This window comes from Seriola dumerili, unplaced genomic scaffold (genome assembly GCF_002260705.1).
Source record: "Seriola dumerili isolate Sdu_G_001 unplaced genomic scaffold, Sdu_1.0 BDQW01000052.1, whole genome shotgun sequence".
NCBI classification, from domain to species: Eukaryota; Metazoa; Chordata; class Actinopteri; order Carangiformes; family Carangidae; genus Seriola; species Seriola dumerili.
This window is the reverse complement of record NW_019174307.1, coordinates 11,658,657-11,677,802: the sequence shown is the minus strand read 5'-3', so window position 1 is coordinate 11,677,802 and position 19,146 is coordinate 11,658,657. Positions and strand designations below refer to the sequence as shown.

At 41.1% G+C, this 19,146-nt stretch overlaps 1 protein-coding gene across 2 annotated transcripts; it reads left to right on the top strand.

The window, feature by feature from the left end:
- Positions 1-19,144, top strand: slc25a12 (solute carrier family 25 member 12). Of its 2 annotated transcripts, XM_022740991.1 has the most exons (18): positions 1-142; positions 669-722; positions 2,749-2,891; positions 4,398-4,513; positions 5,321-5,460; positions 6,985-7,131; positions 7,316-7,454; positions 8,389-8,482; positions 9,463-9,547; positions 10,780-10,861; positions 11,957-12,115; positions 13,095-13,147; positions 13,361-13,441; positions 15,753-15,893; positions 17,673-17,811; positions 18,111-18,269; positions 18,416-18,506; positions 18,595-19,144. In XM_022740991.1, the coding sequence occupies exons 1-18, from the start codon at positions 131-133 to the stop codon at positions 18,800-18,802; spliced, it is 2,043 nt and encodes a 680-aa protein (XP_022596712.1). In that variant the 5' UTR covers positions 1-130; the 3' UTR covers positions 18,803-19,144. The 2 variants fall into 2 exon arrangements, with proteins under 2 accessions (XP_022596712.1, XP_022596713.1); XM_022740992.1 differs by lacking the exons at positions 1-142; positions 669-722; positions 4,398-4,513 and having other exon boundaries at positions 2,803-2,891.
- Positions 19,145-19,146: the final 2 nt, after the last annotated feature.

Here is a 19,146-nt window from a genome sequence, read left to right as displayed (position 1 = left end):
ACACACCGCCCTGCAGACAGAAAAGGACAATACTTGGCTAAATATATTTCAGTGTGTGTCCTGTCATACCCGCTGTCGTCTTGATGCCCAGCGCCTGCGCCAGTCGTCTGCAGCTGACGTCACACCCAGCATGGCGGTCAAGGTGACTCCGTCAATATCTCTTATCACATATTAATTTTAAAGGCAGTAAAGTGGCTGTGAAGGAACTGCTGTCGGATACGGAGGGCAGCTTGTCTGGGCGGACGCGTGGGTTTAAAGCTTCTGTCTAAAATTGCGGCGGAGTCCCCCTTTATTTTAATCCGGCATCTTTAAATAGGCGCATCTCTGCCGGCCTCGCAGACAGCTGTAATTTCTTTCCTCTGTTGCATTTGTAAATCAGACACATTGGGCTTGAAGCGGTTTTATGTTGTTGTCTGAAAGGAGCGTAGCACGGTTATTCTTTTAGATGCAGGGTGTTGTAGCCTAGTTGCTGTTACACTCGTCTGGGATCGATCCTGCTGAGCTGACTGCGTAAAAATCAAAGCTAAACAGTGACAGCCTGAAGTTCATTTTTATTGATAAACTTATTGAACGTATGGCAGTGTAGCCTGCTGATGTGTAGACATCGTCATGATATTCTGACTGTGAACTTTTTTTTTTTAAAGCAAATTCCAACTTGTGTGTTATAGGTGCAAACAACAAAAAGAGCCGACCCCCATGACTTGAAGACTATTTTTCTGAAGGTAAGACTGTCACTCACAGAAACCAAAACATTTGGAGCATTAACCTACATGGCAATATACAGATACATACAGAACCTGTATATTACAAGTCCACTGACGTGTTGCAGTCAGCTAGTAGTTTCTGGTGTCCATTGGGATACATAGTTCAGGAAAGGTCACACAAATGCTTCGACTAATTTTGGATCTGCTTCAACAGAGAATCTCCCTTGCTTTGACTTCATGTATGTTTGAAGTGTGTGTTTTGATCATCAGCACCTCACTCAATATCTCATCATGCTCTGTCCACTACCATTCAAAAACACAAATCCCTTGCATTAGTGTATAGGTTTGTTTACCCAGGTCTTGTTTGGAGTATAGTCTTGTACCTGAAAGTAGGGACTGTGAGTTACCAAACGCCTTATGGTCCCTCCACATCTCTTGAATCTGCTATAAGAGGGCTGCGCAATTTGTGATGCATATTCAGGTGGAAGAGTTAATTACTGGAAGCTCATTCTGACTGCCTGTATAATTTGATTAAGAACTACTTGAGGCCTACTGTGAGGGTGAATGGATACACAATCATGTGATGGTGAAATGTGGCAATAAATTGCTTGGAATTAATATTTTCACTTAAAACATTAATTCAGCAGAGTGCATTGAATTGTAGCCCTGAAAACACTTGGCGTGAAGGTCTCCTCCCACACTCCTTCTCTGTTTATCTCATGCTCTCTCTATCTGAGCTTGGCTCAGACCCACAAGTGTGGCCTTTCTGTTGCCAGTTCATGTGGCGCTTGTGTTTCCAAAGCTATCTCTGTTCCAACTTGAAATCCAACCAGGCTCTAAAAATGACCTTATGTCTTAAAGCCTGACTGGGATCTCAGGTTTAGCACACTGCTGCATTAGCTGTGCTTGTTATGCTTCAGTCATGTGTAGTCGCAACACAATACTTGCAAGGTGATGGTTATTGATTTATTGTCACTGTGTGCTAAGCATTTTATCTGTTCAAATTAGATTTGGGCAATATGACAATATGTACCATAACGCAACAGAGATTTTCCTGTACTGCTTATACTGAGGTACCCCTTTAAGACAGGGTCCATGGTCTGTGGTTGTTTAAGATCATTACAAATCAATGAACAGAACTGATTTCTGGTAATAGTAGACTCGTAGGAATTTGTGCATCAAGTGCCTTGATTTATAAGGCCTTTATTTCACTGGATTATCCAAAATCAACATCCTTTGTCTGATACTGTATCCTTATATACAGTAACCCAATGAGAGAAGATTTTATGCATATTGCTTACCTTGATTTTTGGTAGTGGTGGCCTAAAAGTTAGATAAGTGGGCTTGTGATCGGAAAGTCTCATTTTGAAACCCAGACAGGCTGGATAAATTTGGGTCGAGAAATTGAAAGAGCGCCACTTAGTCATTCCTGAGGTGTCCTTGAGTAAGGCCTTGAAACCCCAAATGCTTCAGTGGAGCAGCTCAGTGGCCAAAAGATTGTACTGGGCAGCTTCCAGGTGTGACTGTGTGTAACTGTGTGAGTGTGGACTGGGTGTTTCTGAAAAAGACATCTTGTACTTCCATGAGTAATGAAGGTTGGACGTTGTAGAACATATTAGTTACAGTGAATGGCACAGTATGCACCATTTACTGTATATTGTATGTAATGCTGTGTATCAGATATTCTGCGTTTTAAATGTATTTATGTATTTTTTTTATCTGATAGTGAGATGTATATGGTTGACTGGCATGAAGTGAAAGGATGACAAAGTTTTGAAAGACTAATGGTTTACAATACTTTTTGTCATGATTGGATGCTACAACAGAGTATTATATACATTCAAAATACTGTGTAGGGCCAGTAAACTGAAAACCATATTGAGAGAGCCACACCAACACAGATTTGTTGAATTATCACCTATTTGTTCACTGGTTTCAGTCACCACATCATTTTTTTTCTATGCACACAATGAAATTTCGTAATCTAATTTATCCACATTTAACATCCACAGTGTTTACAGTTCTGTCTGCGTCTTCTTTGCAGTATGCTAGTGTGGTGGAAGATGGGGAGCATTACATGACCCCAAGGGACTTTGTACAGAATTACCTGGGTCTGCATACACAGCCTCAACATAATCCCAAAACTGTGGATCTGATAGCTGGAGTGGCTGACACCACTAAAGATGGGTGAGTGCATACAGTGATACTGTGGAAGTTGCTGTGGAAATCTTCTGTTATGCTGAGATATTGCAGATTAACAGCTATTCTTATTTATGTTGGTACTTCCTCAACAAATGTTCTGTAGGTTGTACTTTTTATCCACAGTGTCGGTTCTAATACCCTTTTTGTGGTCTAAAATCACCCCTTTGTCTTTATTTGTCTATTGAAAATGATATTTCAATGCTGTTTACACTTCTTCATCTTGTCCTGAGAGCAATGTAAATTGCAAGTGAAATTGCAGATTATAAACTGTCAGCACAATACCACAGTACATGAATGGCAGTTATGACACAAAGACAACAAGCATGTCAGTATTAACTGACAGACATACACAACGATTCTTTATTAGCTGCTACATGAGGGTTATGTGCGAGTGTGTACTTAAGTTTTGTTGCTGCTTCTTCTGTTGATATATTCCTGCACTAAATATCACAAACACAAATTCCTGTAAAACTATTGAACCAATAATGTAACTGCTCCGACCAAAATTTGAAATTATTGAAGGCACCATTGACGTCCATCCATTTAGAAGCAGCTAAATTAGATCTAATTTACAACAAAACAAACCTTGTACCCCTGTTGCACCGGATTCTTAATGAACCTTCAATTCAACAAAGGCAGCAAAAGCAGCAATTAACCTCAAGGCCACTTTGATACCCAACTCTCACTACCTGTATATTATTGTTTTTCTTTCAGGTGCCCCACCTGTTTAATTTTGATTAAATATTCTGTAGATTCAGTGGGAGTGGTGCTCCACCAAATAAAATCATGTGTAGTAGGTGCCAAAGGGACTGTTAATGATTAATCCCAACGATTTTTGCAGAGTAGATAGCCATCTTTATCAGCCAATTTTACACCTACTACTGATTGATTTAAATTCCATTGATAAGATAAGCCAAAATATATCTGGAGTACCAGATCATAATTGCACATATGAAGCGCAGCAGCTAAACTCATAAATAGCTAAGGAATAGATATATATAAATTCACATCAAGCTCATAGTAAGATGTTGAAATTATTTTTTTTTTTCTGAGCACATTAAGAACTTCTTGTTGTTGGTTTGAAAGGTGAACTTCAGAGTTAATTATTATTATTATGTGATTTATAATATAAACAATAATATATCATAAAATGCAATATAATGAACTTTGAAGCTGGATGAGAAGTCCTTCAAGTGTCGATTAAGATCATGTGATATGATCAAAAACTCCAGAACAGCTACTAAATGCACCTTGAAGTAAATTTATCAGTTGCTGTTTCCAAGAGCAAGAGTGAACTTTGAACCTCAGCTAAAAAATAGATTTAGTTTTACATTACTGTCCTTATCAGTATTAGGTGTGTTTTTCTTTTTTTTTTGCTCCGGTCAATTTAACTGGCAGGATAGATTGCCATGTTATTGTAGCTTCTGTAATTTTGTCAAAGATTCATTTGTCCTTTGTTCAGATAGCACTCTTTCTTTCTTGTCCAAACAGACTGATCTCTTTCCAGGAGTTTCTGGCCTTTGAATCAGTTCTATGTGCCCCGGATGCCCTGTTCATAGTTGCCTTTCAGTTGTTTGACAAGACTGGCACAGGGAATATCTCATTTGGTATGTACATGGTGCTTAATGTCAGCACGCTGGTGTGGGGGTGTACTTCCAGCTTAACCACAGGAGACTATGCATCATGTTATGTATACAGAGTGTAGTTCAAACACTGTAATATTGTTATACTTTTATTTGACTGAAGATTGACTTCATAGATAATGTAAGGTATTTAAGATGCTTCTTGTCGTAGTTTCAATGGATTAGTAATAGAAATGGTGATAGAAAGTGCCAAAAACTAGTTGAGTGAGTTTGAATAACATTGAATGTTCAGGGTTGCACGTGCTATTATTAATAAAGCATGTGTTGTCGATAAAAGAAGCAGTAGCCCCATTTTTTCCTATTCTGGCTCTTCTGGAGCCTACAAAGTATCGCATATGCCAGTAGCTTGTATTTTTAAAGTCTCATCCCAAGGCAGGACAGCAAGTGAGTTGTGTGGAACATCACGTTATAACCAGCTCCATCTGACAAGAAGAGAAATGAATCCAGCATGTCATAAATCAAGAGGTGCAGACTCATACAAAGGAGCTGCTGCTATGCTTTTTCTGTGCAATGGGCCTCCATAAAGGTGACTGAAATTGAGAGCAGTGCTTATACAGAAAATGTCCTGGATGGACTCAAAACCGTCAAAATGTAAAAGGAAAGGGACTGTCAAACAGCCCATTCAGCAGCACAGTCCAAATGGACTCTTTCCTCTACTTTAACGAGGTTCTCGACAAATGGAATGAGGATGTGAGATGGACATTATAGTTGCGTCTTGCATGTTTTTCCCTCTGTCTCTTGTTATTGCTCACTCATGTCTCACTCTTCCAGAGAATGTACGTGACATCTTCAGCCAGACCACAGTTCATCACCACATTCCCTTCAACTGGGACTGTGAGTTCATCAGGCTACACTTCGGCCATGAAAGAAACAAGCATCTCAGCTATACAGAGTTCACCCAGTTTCTGCAGGTATGAATTTTGTGTTACAGAAAAGCACAAGTCCAATATTTACAATGAAAGAAACTGTTTGATATTTTTGTAAATAAGTTTACTCATTTTTCTGCCAAGAGTTAGATGAGAAGATTGACCTCACTCCCATGCCTTTATGGTAAATATGAAGCAGCTGGTTAGCTAAATCCAGCATAAAGACTGACTCATAAGAACACCTACAGTTAGGCAGTTTTGTATGTAAATGCAACATCATATCCAGTAAAACATACGGTCAGCACATAATTTGAGAAAGTATGTATGCATCAGTAAATGTAAAACCATTCATCCTGTGGTGAGATCTTTTTATCCTGCTTAAGGACAAATGGACATGAAGTAAAGTGAATGACATGCTACATATGATCTCCTCAGATGGTAGAGTTGTGGTTGGGTGTTGCATCTTCACTGTTTCATGTATTCGGTTGTTCTGGTGGTTTGCGGTAGCCCAGTGTGTCACTGAGACACTTAATGTTGTTGTTTTGCTTTATTGGTCGTTGCCTGTATCTCAGTGAGACTTTTGAGCAGCAGTACGGTCAGGGAGGAACCTGGTTTGGAGTTGAGGGCTGTGGTCTTAGGCAGAAGCTGGGTGGTCCAAGAGTTAGACAGGCTGCACTGTGGCTCCACTGCAGTGTGGGATCCCTCAGAGCAGTTTGTGGTTTATCATACTTGACTAGGACTTCCCACTGCTACACCAAAGACTCTTTTATGTGCAGGATTTAATCTACCTCCATTATTATTATTGTCTTGTTTTTCTGTCATGTCCAAGCACATTTAATTTCTTTTAGAAAACATGAAGCAGTACAAGTCTATGTGTAGATTTGATTGTTTTTCAAACAGTCTTGGCTCTGCCACCTTGTGGCTGTTGCAGTATTTGGCTGGACTTGAAACTTCAGTGAGTGCAGACAAGGTAGAAGATTTTTAAGCATGGTAAGTATGATGTTTTATGAGGCAACAAAGTATCATCATCAGTTTTCAACAATATAATCAGCAAACATTGTGAGAATTAATCTTCAGCAACAATCCACTGATTAGGATATCAGAACCATAGTGTAAAGATGAAGTAACAGCTGAATATTGCAGTGACGTTGCTCTGTGATCCTGTGGTTATACGCGATGAGTCTTGACAGCAGACACTGACCCGGGGTCAGCCTCCCCCTGCATCCCCTTCTGATTGCATGGTTGTCATATTGAATCATCTTCCTGTGGACACACCTGCCGACTGTTTCGCCAGCCGCTTGACTTGGCTCTGGGATCAGGCTTCTCAGGACATGGTTTCCATTAGTCTCCAGAGAGACAGTGGTGATTAGAAAAGCCAGCGTCTGACACTGTCACATCTGATGACTTTCACGTCTGTCCAACACTGATATTATTATTCTTTCTTCCTCAAAAGTTTCATTTCTCCTCTCACTCGTAATGGGATGCTCCTCATCACAGGAACACACTCTTTGCTTCTTTTGTCAGCTAACGGTTTGTGTGTGTTTGTTTCTGTGTGTTGTGTTGCTGTAGGAGCTGCAGTTGGAGCATGCCCGCCAAGCTTTTGCACAAAAAGACAAGAACAAAAGTGGCGCCATCACTGCCTTGGACTTCAGCGACATCATGGCCACCATCAGACACCACATGCTTACTCCTTTTGTAGAGGAGAATCTGGTTTCAGTAAGCTGTAGAAAAAGTCCTACACTAGTTGTAAAATTTTAAGAAGCATGAAAGTGGCTACAGATAGCAGTTTTTCAAAGAACTGCTTTCATTTAGCAGGCTGAGGAAGATTTAAAAGACTACAGTAAAATCATCTGAAGTCCTCCTTTACAGAAGGAATGACAAATTTTGGATCTTTGTCTAGGCTGCAGGAGGCAGCACCTCCCACATGGTGAGCTTCTCCTACTTCAATGCCTTCAACGCCCTCCTCAACAACATGGAGCTGGTCCGCAAGGTTTACAGCACCCTCGCTGGCACACACAGAGACATACTTGTTACCAAAGGTACATCTGAGACACACTGGAGGGTCTCCTCCCGACATCAATGAAATTGTCATGTGTGCAATTCATATGTAGCTGTTCGATCACATTTTAACTTTCTTGACAGAGTGGTGTGAGTGAACACACAGGGAACATTTACTGTAGCACTAAATTACAAAGGTAAATGAAAATTTCTAACCTGGTAATCAGATCACCCTGTACATGTAGATCTGTAACTGATAGTCATACTGTCAGTCACATCTGCTCCTAATTGTGTTTTCCATTGAGATGCAAGCTGTAGACTATTCCTTTATTTTCTCTCCATAGTGTTTTCTCCTTGTAAAGCGAAGACTATGGGCAAATAGTATTTGCAAATAATTCTTGTTATTTGTATTATCAAACATATCAGATGGATGGATGTAAAGCAAATACTCACATGTCAGTTGTCAGTCACATAGTATATCATTGCAGTACTCAAGATCAGAGAAGCAGGCTTGTAACTGAAGGTTGCAATCCTTGGACCTGACACGGAGGTCTTTTTGGGTGAAGTGTATAACCAACTCTTTTCCTTGCTTCAACAACTACCATGCAGTTTCCTTTGAGAAAGACCACCTGATGGTAATGGGGCTTCTCAGCAGAACTGAATACAAAACACATATAAAAGAGTGACATAGGGTGTACTGCAGAATAAGGAGGTAAAGCACATTACAGAATTGGTTCTGTGGTTTTAAATATTTTTTCTCTTACCTCCTTAAATATCGTGTTTGGCAAAAAACCATCCACAAAAACACTAAAACAAGCAACAGTATTTGCAAATACTATTTACCAGCCTGCTGTAGAAAATACCTGACGTGGCTAACCTCTCTGTTTTCTGTTTGACTTTAATATTTTGACTCTATAGTGGACTTCAGGTCCTGTTGGTGTCATTTCATTTCCTCCTCTCTTTGCTGCTTTGTAGAGGAGTTTGTTCATGCTGCCAACAAGTTTGGTCAAATCACTCCAATGGAGATTGACATCCTTTACCAGCTCTCTGGTCTCCACTCCCACTCTGGGTAAGATTCTGACTTTCTCTGTTTTACCTTTGGTGAATATATCAAACATGTTTTATCTACAGTAACATGACTTTATATCATGTAGAGAGAAGGTGAGAAACTGGTTGAAAGTACTGATGTGGGGTTTCCCCACAGTGTCTCATTTAAGTCTTTAAATAGACTTTGAGTGGCAATGCTGGAATAAAAAGATCACTTTAAATGTAAAAAAGAAAGAAGAAAACAAAAATAGACTGTATTATAGTTGTATTCTGTCTTTAATTATGTATATAGTGAAATAGTGAAAAAGTATTTTTTTCCAACTATAATGATATTTTGAGCTATTAAAACTTTTTATAAATATCATTGAATGTATTTGGGGTTCCTGGCAGCTTAATACTATGTTAAACTGATGAGAAGTCAGACTCATAGCTGTGATTGTGCTGAAAAAAGAATGCCATGCATGTGGGATAAGGACAGTTTAAAAGGTCCTAAACAAAGACTTTTTCCATCGATGCAGTTTCCCAGGTAGGTTCTGCTGCTGTTCTTCAAATCCAATACGTGTATTCAAAACATTTATACAAAACTGTTATTTTTTTATTTCACCATGAATGGAAGAAGTATGTTACAGGTCTGTTTATTGGCTGTAAAGATAAAGTTATTGCTTATTCAGTTTAACAACAGTTGCTCCACTGGCTGATTTACAAGACAAACATAAAACATGAGGACAGACTTTATGAAGCGTCAGGCCAGTGGGGAATATTCGTGTCTCAAACACTGAGTAACAAAACACTTTCATTTACTTGTTGGGCCACGGGCACTCATCCAGCTTTGTTTGTCTGTGGTTTATATAAGCTTAAATTAAAGTTGCAGTAACTTCAAGTTATATGCCAGTAAAAGGTCTGTGGAAAATCTTACATCACTGGCTGCTGCTCACAGTAGATGCAGGGCTCTCTGCTTTTTCCTGGCCTAACTCCCTCCGTCCCCCGCTGTTGTGTGTTAAGGCGGCTGAACCATACAGACATCGAGAGGATAGCCCCACTGGAGGAAGGAGCCATGCCATACCACCTAGCAGAGGCCCAGAGACAGGTAGCCTGATTGACTCCTCTAATACACCTCACATCCTCGTGCCTTTTATCAAAGCCTTTTCCTCTTCTCCCTGGGCTTCCTTCTCAGAAAGGAGCAAAAAAAGGAGAATGCTCAGCCACTGAATTAGCAGAGTGCCCATGTTTTTCTTCCCTTGTGAAGTACATTACTTAAACTCGCAGATAAAAGTACACCAATTATAGCTATAGAAGAGGAATGGATTGTTGCGTTGCACCTCTCCATGAAAGGCTCTCCCCATTTTATTCAGTATAGCTGCACATACGTATCAGCCGCAATCACACATCTGAGAAGCTAATAAGAGGCTTTTATCAGTGTGAGCCTTGAGGAGTTTTAGGAGCCTTTAGCAAAGTCTGCTAATGGCAGAAGGGGAGTGGGAGTCAAGGTGGATGTGGGAGCACAAAATAGTTCCTGCCTTCACCGGATAACACAGCTCTATCTCAGGCTGTGGTCAGAGCTTTCAGGCCACTCATGCTCCTGGGACTCATGCTCAGAGGTCTGGAATTTGATTCCTGTGGGGTGGGGAGCTGCAATTCTCAGGCCTGCCCTTTAGTGGAAGTAGGCTAATTGTTTAAACCCTTTGATCAAGACCTCGATCTTGTTAGCATGCAACCCTCGGTGTAAGCATCTGGGAAGTGGAAAAGAGTGATTTGCTCTACTCCCTTCTCATCTGGTCTGGGAGAAGTTACTCACCGCCTCAACCTGCACACACAAATACTTTAACAGAGTCTCACTCTGACTGTGCAATATTCATGTAGATACTTATCTGGACATGGAAAAGGCTTGTGGGGCTAATCTGTTCCCCTGCACTACAGTGAAAACAAAGGGGCTCCATTTTCAACATCAAACACCAATACAGAGATCAAGTAGATAAGAGAGAAATTATGCTTTGTTGTAAAAATAAAAAAGGACCTTTAGCTTGTAGTCTCCCACATGTAACATGTGTGGAAAACTCAGCAGCAGATTCACACAGTCCATTACTGTATCAGAGCTGGTCTGTCTGTGACATTTAATACTGGCTGATGATGAGTCAGACGTTATGTGACATGTCCACATTCCATCGCCTTCCTCCATGAGTACTCCATAGCATTTTTCTTTCCACAATGTATCTGGTTCGCTAAAGTTTAATAGCCAGCCGATTCATGGTTAGTGTTCTGCCCCCCCCCCCGTCTTTCTCCAAATTCATTTGACCACTGGTGTCTTTTTCTCCTCTACAGCACGGTCACGAAACGTCTCGGCCCATCTGGCTCCAGGCTGCAGAGTCTGCCTACAGGTTTACTCTGGGCTCAATCGCTGGAGGTGAGTGACATGTCTGCCGCAGAGCCCCCGGCCCGCCCGAGGGGTAACCTTAGCCGGCCAGATTGGCGCGCCGAGGCCCCGGGGCCGGCCATTGTGCTGCAGGGAGAGGGGCTCTGATGTGAGGCTCCGGCATTGTGCTGTCATGCCATCGGTGGCTCCAGGCTGTCGTTGGAGTCGGAGCTTTGGAATGACACAAATCTTCCGGAACCGCACTCTCTGGAATCTCCGTCTAATTACACTGGAAGGAACGGATACAAGGAACCCCTGACATAACTGCCCCTCAGACAGGAACACACTCTGACTGTGTGTGTGTGTGTGTCTGTGCGTGCGCACACGCTCTCACCAAACACACAAAAACTTATCAATCCTTGTTCACCAGTAGGCACTTCAGGCAGGGCAGAAGTACGGAAAGAGATGTATATCACACAAGGCATATGGTGAAACCGCCATAGGATAATAAGCTGTTTATCACCCTCTGTGCTGAGCAAGCCGTTTGTATGTTTGAGAGAAGAGTCATTACAGGAGAACTTTGATGTCAGACAAGACATGGCAAGTATAGCTACAAACAGGAGTTTAGTGCAACTTGCTGCAGTGTTCCCTCCCCAAATAGTTTTCCCACAGTTACCAGACTTCCTACTCTGAGCATAATAACTTTTTTTTATTAGTTTACACACAAACACGGCCCTATTTATTTTCCAGTGATCTTTTAACAACCTCCCCACAAAAATATCTGCTGAAAGACACTAAGAAAAGAAATAAGGGTGACAAGATGCCTATATGCATAAAGAGGACTGTCTAAGAGCCTGAAAGTCTATTTTCGAGCTGAAATGCTTAATTGATTAATCTATTTGTCGATCAACATTAATATTAATCAAGTATTTTGATAATCGAAAGCAAAAACAGCAAAACTACTTTTAAGGCCTAATCCTCAGTTTTGAGTATGTGTCTAGGATAACTACACGCTGATAAATTTGTATTTACATTATGTATGTATGTAAATATGTTTTTCAGGTGCTCAAATTGTTAGCAAGTCATTATTCATAGAAATACAGCATGAAGATTTCAATCAGTGAAAAAAATATGTGTGTTTTGTAGCTACTGGTGCCACAGCTGTGTACCCCATTGACCTGGTGAAGACGCGCATGCAGAACCAGCGCTCCACAGGCTCCTTTGTAGGAGAACTGATGTACAAGAACAGCTTCGACTGTGCGAAGAAAGTGCTGCGTTATGAGGGCTTCTTTGGATTCTACAGAGGTAATCCTTTACAGATTTTATAGTACATAAAAGAACCTGAATTCTGTGTGCAGGTCAACATGTGGGCGTCTTGCAAAACAAACCATCTGATGGGAAGGCATCAGGATTTGTCAGTGTGCTAATATCAGCAGCATGGTTTGCTAATTGATACCAGAAACCTTTGCCCTCCCTGTTCAGCAGTGAATAAAGCAACACCCAGGGGTCGCGTTTTCATTATCTCAATACCAGGGAAAGCTCCCCAAGGAAAATGACCAGCACAATCCATGCAGTAGCAGTGTCTGATCTGCCTCTGCCCGGGCGTTGATAGTGGTGCTGAAGGCTTGTGATATACAACACTTCTACCCTCAGGCTGTTCATACGAAGGAAGTCAAGACTGCCATCTACTGCTACCTCCACCACTGCAGCTCTTTGTTGCTCAGATCTGCATCCCTCTCCCCTCCCTCTGCCCCCCCCCCCCCCCTTGCACATGATAAGAGGGTGATTGACTTAGAGACAGACACGCTCGGCTGTTTTCTGGCTGCATACCAGCAACAGTCACTCAGCAGCTCCTTCAGAAGTTTATCTGACTTGATGAAGGACAGACGGTGAAACAGTATGGCGGCTATCGCCACCGTAGCACCCAGCCCCCCCCCTCGATCTTGTCCGTGGCCACACAGCTCTCTCTGTTCCTCACCAACAGTGGGATCAAGCCTCAACAATGTTGATCCCATATGCACCAGCAGTGTCATATTTTTGGACTTTTGTTAAATTTCAATGGGACCTTTGTGTTTTGGTGCATCAGATGTATCACCCACATCTGTAAATATTTATGGGTTTGTTTTACACACACAAGAACCCTGTAGCTTATATTGTTCTAGCTGTCAGTGGATGTATTCATACAGCAAAGATAAAAAATGTGCATTCATTTCAAGCCAGACTCTGTCTCTCTCTCTCTCTCTGTCAGGTATTCTAATGGTATCTATGAATAATATTTTTGCAGGTCTCCTCCCGCAGCTCATTGGCGTTGCCCCGGAGAAAGCTATCAAACTCACGGCAAGTCATTCCACTGTGTAGCTTAGAGTGTTCAAAAAGTTGCTCTGAATGATTCACTGTGAATGAAAAACATGCATAGAGCATTGAGGATACGCAGTCTTCGCAATCAAGATGTGACTGCAACCACAAGTTAACATTAATGCCCCTGCTATCAAGATTGAGATTGTGTCTCATCTGCCTTTTTTCTTGATGTCTTTTTCCCTTTTTTTTCAGGTGAATGATTTTGTCAGAGACAAGTTCACCACACAAGATGATACCATCCCTCTGCTCGCAGAGATTCTCGCTGGTGGATGTGTAAGCATTACTTTAGTGATCCTTTAAATTCAGTCTGTAGGTGATGAACTCAAAAACAAGTGAAGTAACACAAAATGTATATGATTGAAAGTAATTAATGAAGGGAAATATGTGAAATTATTCTTTTATTGTGTTACATTGTTCAGTTTACCATGAGATGGTTTACTGAAATACATACTTGCTAACCGTTATTACCAGCCAAAGTAACTATGGCATTTTTTAGTAGAAATCAACTTGGTTGTCCACTTATAGCATGGTTAAATATTCATGTTGACCAGTTAGAACAAGAGAAAACAAATTACTCATTTTAGATGTAAAGCATATTTCTGCCAACACACACCCATTCACACTGTGGTTTGGATGTTTAATATATATGATATGAATGTTTTAGTACCTGTGGGGCTGTATTTCTGTTTGTTAGCAGGTAAAAACCAGTGATTATGTACAGTGGTAGATAAGTATTCAAATCCAATACTGCTGTATAAAAACACACCATTACAAGTAAACATCCTTCACTAAAAATGTCACTTAAGTAAAAGTACATACTTTCTATTATTAGCAAAATGTGCATAAAGTAAAGGTACTTATAATGCATACTATTCTATTTCACATTTTATTATTGGACAATTAATACAGATGGATTCATGTATAAGTAGGACTTAACTGTTGTAATTAGTTGAGGTAGTTTAATCTATAACAATACATCATATTTTATAAACTTATATGTTTTGCATGTAAATTCATAATCTGTAAAGTAACTAGTAAGTAAAGCTGTCAAATATATTAATTTCCTGTTTTAGCCAAAGCATCTGGACCCTTGCATTGTTCATTTTGGATTCAAAATTATAGCGGATTATCAAATTGGTATTTTGAGTAATAGTGGTAATTTATTTAAAATTTTGGTTTCATTTGAATTTCATCTGACTTAATTTATCAACATATGGTTCTCATTTAAAATATTTACCAGTAATAATGACTCATTTATGAAGTGTGTGTGAGAGATTTATTGTTGTTATTCTCGGGTCAAATCATCTACTGGCATCATACATGGGTTGCCTGAAATACGAAAGTTAAATTTAGACCCTGATTTGTTTTGTTTTTTATTTTATTTTGGCTCATAAGATCTTTTGAGTGCAGCAGTGGATTAAAGATATAATTCTTCCATTTTGGCTTTCCACTGGCTGTGGTGAAACGAAACAGGCAGGCCGTGGGGCAGAGCCCGCAGGTTGCTCACAGAGGAGCAGGGTCTGCAGGGTCGTGACCCCTGTCAGGGTGTAATTGGAGGAAGAGGCCCCGGAGGGTCTTGGATGAAGCGGGGTCTAGCTCAGTGTGATTGAGTCTGACAACGCGGTACATGTCTGAGGTGTGGTCACAGCACAGGTCTGCACACAGGACAATGAGGATGTTTCCATTACACACTTCTAACTGCTAAGAATATTTCCCATCTATAGCCCTTCCTAATTTATTCATGTGCTTTATAACAACTGGCCCACATCATCATGTTATTTTATGAAAGTTTAGAGTCTGTTTAATCTGATGGGAATGGCTTGTTAAATTATCGCTCCCATGAGAAGAGAGAACTGAAGAAGATAAAAGAGACGGGACAAATGCATCAATCTTCAGAGCAGCGGATATTCCCCGTCCACTTTGAAAATGACTAAATGTGCCAGAGCACTTTGTAGACCTTTGCTCGGATGTTTACAGATAAGACCCCTGCCCTGAATGTCACCAGCAGCCATCCTGGGGCCTGATTAGATTCGGGGAGGGTGATAAATGTGCCTGAGTCAGAGGGTGCTGTGCCTTTAGGGCAGTGCTTGCCAGGACCCCGAGCCGTCCGGGTGATTCAGCGATCTCCCCTGGGAATGGGGGTGAATTGGGGAAGTGTGCGGGGCGAGGCCAGGCTGAGCCGCTTACCCTGCCACAGGAGATGCCTCAGGGGAGGCGAGGGGGCAGAGGGCTGGTGCCAGGGTCAGAGCTTCCCAACCATGAGCCGGGGCTTCTCCTCACCCTACGCCTGCTCTGCTCTGACCCCTGTTGCTCTTCTATCAATGCCTGCTTTTTCCTCCTCCTGTCAAGGCCATTCTCTGACAAAATCTGATCAGACAAAAAAAACGTATTTTCTGCTTAAGTTTATAGAGATAATTAGAAAATTCCTTCTAGAAAGAAATGCTTACATATCATTACCATTTTCACCCTGAGTTCACGCCTCAGATGTGTAACCTCACTTATCACAGAAAATCCACTCAGAAACCTAGATCTCTACATATAAACCACTCATCAGCTGTTTCTTTTTCCTGGTTGCATCCTGCAGGCTGGAGGTTCCCAGGTGATTTTCACCAATCCTCTGGAGATTGTTAAGATCCGTCTGCAGGTGGCTGGAGAGATCACTACAGGGCCCAGGGTCAGTGCCCTGAGTGTTGTGAGAGACCTGGGCTTCTTTGGCCTCTACAAGGTAGGTCAGCACCTCTGCAGTACCATGACGTCTGCAGCATCAGCCTCTGTCATACAAGGGCAGTGAAAGGCGCTCCGATGTTCCTAAGACATTATATCAACAACATGAAGAGTTTATTTATTGTTCACCTTAGTTTATGTAACAAAGTTGGTGGAAGATGATTTCATAACAAACTGAGGGGAAACAAACCCATTATAGTGAGGTGCAGGCTCACAGGCAGACATCAAAAAAGACAATGGAAAGCCACACACTCATAACTATGATGCGTTTATTTCACCTTGTAAAGATCGACATTTCAGCAAATAACCTTCCTTAGGATAAAAAGAGTAGTCATCTGACTGGAGTTTATGCCACCGAGGATAAGTGTTAACAATTGAAGGCCTAGCACATGTCCACATGATCAAGAATACAAGCATAAGTCAGAAAGAAACATGACAAAAAATCATGAAGAAAACATCTTTTTCTCTACATTCAGATTACAGACAGAATTCACATCTACACAAATATCGCTTCAATTCTATATTACAGGCCAAGTAAAGAAGGTGAAATGAATTCTTAATCTTACAAGTAACTGAGAAAAATAAATCATGATAGAATATCAAAATTGATTAGGCAAAATTTACATAATAAAAAACCATAAACAGATGTATAAACATATAAATGGAAAACTATTAAAACATATGATAATGCACCCAAACAATGTAATTTATCCACTTACATGTTAATATAACAAAAACTGTATCAAAAATGTATTTGTTGCTATTGTCCTCTAAGTATATATTAAAAGCTCTTACAATGAAAATTGTACAGGACAACTCTCCATTAAGGGCTAAGATGAGCCAAATGTCTGTTTTTCAGACCTTTTCAATATTGATTTATCTCGATTGATTGTTTGGTCTATAAAATAGAGAAAAATGAAAAATCTGAATCTCCTAAATCCTTCAAAGGTCTTCAAACTTAAGATGTCTCATTTTGCATTTTGTAATTATTTTTCTAATGTTAAAATTGACATCTACAAAATAACAAACTATTGTAGCTGTCATATACACTAGAACAAGTATAGTGGAATAAAAACAATTATTTCCCTTTTTAATGTGGTGAAACAGAAGACTAAAGTAACATAAATGAAGACACTGAAGCACAACACAGTACTTGAGTAAATGTACTTTACTTTCCACTACTGTATATTAACATGATTTAATTTTTCCCCCTAACAATGCAGAGATAAAATACTACTGTATTTGAACAAACAGTTGTATGTGTACATAGGCATAATGGACATCAGGATCAGAAATGTGAACATCAAACAGTGCTTTTGCTGACTGTTTGCAATTTTCCAAAACAGTGTTCAACATGCAAGAGGAACTGTGGCCAACAACCAACAGCAAATTAGTGAGGGATTATACTTTGCTACTGCTCCCTTCCAGATCCTTGTGGGTTTACTTACAGCTCGAGTCATGTGTTCATACTCCATATTTTAATGAGTAGCAGACAGTGTGTGGCTTGTAAAAAAAAAAAAAAAATTGCTGACTTCCTCTTGGTAGAAGCAGCCAGCACACTGGGGTTCATGGTGGTAGTCTGAGTGTGTGTGTGAGAGAGATGGATTTCTCTCTGGAGGCTCCAGCTCTGCCTGGGGCTGTTTGGCTCCATCATCAACACTAAAGCCCCCCTGTAGGTTGAACAAGACAACTCCCAGGCCTCAACCACTGCCTCTTCCCATTTAGAAGCCCTGGTATGTTGTATATATTTAAAAAAAATTATCTTTTCTTTTTCTGTCAGGGAGCCAAAGCTTGCTTCCTACGTGACATCCCCTTCTCTGCCATCTACTTCCCTGTTTATGCCCACACCAAGGAGAAGCTGGCAGATGAGGATGGAAGGCTGGGGGCACTACAGCTGCTCACTGCTGGAGCTATTGCAGGTAACCAACATCTGGAACGCTCAGGGTCTCTGGACATCCAAACAGCAACATGTTGTGTTTTTATTGAGCCATCTGTTACATTATCTGCTCCAACAAATACATTTTGGTTTCCTGAGTTTGTCGTGTCTCCATCCACTGAACCTCACAATAGCCTGCCTGTATATATATTGCTTTTGTCATATCAAACTATACAGCTCTACCCATTTCAAGGCCTGCGTGATGGGATGAGATGTCAGAATGTGACACCATCTGTGCATAGTGAAAGTGCTTCATTATGTCTGTTGTGAAATGCTCCTAAGGTGTACCAGCGGCTTCGCTGGTGACCCCTGCTGATGTCATCAAGACCAGGCTCCAGGTGGCGGCCCGAGCAGGCCAGACGACATACAGTGGAGTCATCGACTGCTTCAGGAAGATCCTCAAGGAGGAAGGTTTCAGGGCATTTTGGAAGGGCGCAGGAGGTAAATGCACACACACTCATAGTCCTGATAGTCATGAGTGGTTTCATGACTGGGAAATGAGGCTCGCTGTGGTGGCTGTAATTGTCTAGAAACCACTAGAGAAATATTAAATCCCACATTGTAATTTTCAAACCATCTTCCATTAGCTCGCGTCTGCAGATCCTCGCCGCAGTTCGGTGTAACCCTGGTGACCTATGAACTGCTGCAAAGATGGTTCTATGTTGACTTTGGAGGACAGTAAGTACTTTAACCCTATTTTCAACAAGAATGAACTACTCATTAATACCATGAAGTGGGTCTAGCCCTAACCTGACTCTCTCCTCAGCCGTCCTACTGGCTCCCAGCCCACTCCCAAACCCACCATCAGGGACCTTCCCTCTGTGACTGTAGACCATGTGGGCGGCTACCGTCTGGCTGCTGCAACCTTTGCCGGCGTGGAGAGAAAGTTTGGTCTTCACCTGCCCAAGTTCAAGCCTTCTGGAGAGGTGACAATCAAACCAGCGGAGTCCAAAACAGAGCCACAGGCCTCATAAAACGTCAGTTGTCAAGACTTGAGGGCTGCATGCTCCAGTCATTATGTTTCCTCCATAATGGTTTTATTGAACCATGTTTCAATTCAGTGCATTTGAGCGGTTGTCTTACTTTGAATGCTGCATGAGTATGGCTTTGTTTTTTCTTTGCATAGCTTGCACAATTTTATTGTACATATTGTACTTCTCTACAGAGGGACATTATGGCATTACGAAAAGATTGTTACTGGCGGTTTTTCTGGCGTGCAACAGCTTTGGTGTGCATGTGTCAGTTACATTTCAGAGACATGAGGATGTACAGATGTTTTCAAAAGTGTTTATTTTGAAATCATGACCAGGGACTTGGG

Excerpts from the sequence above, each read along its gene's own strand:
- slc25a12 (XM_022740991.1), top strand. Across the intron at positions 9,548-10,779 it reads TAGCAGAGGCCCAGAGACAG|CACGGTCACGAAACGTCTCG; the intron begins GTAGCCTGATTG and ends TCTCCTCTACAG. Across the intron at positions 10,862-11,956 it reads TCTGGGCTCAATCGCTGGAG|CTACTGGTGCCACAGCTGTG; the intron begins GTGAGTGACATG and ends TGTGTTTTGTAG.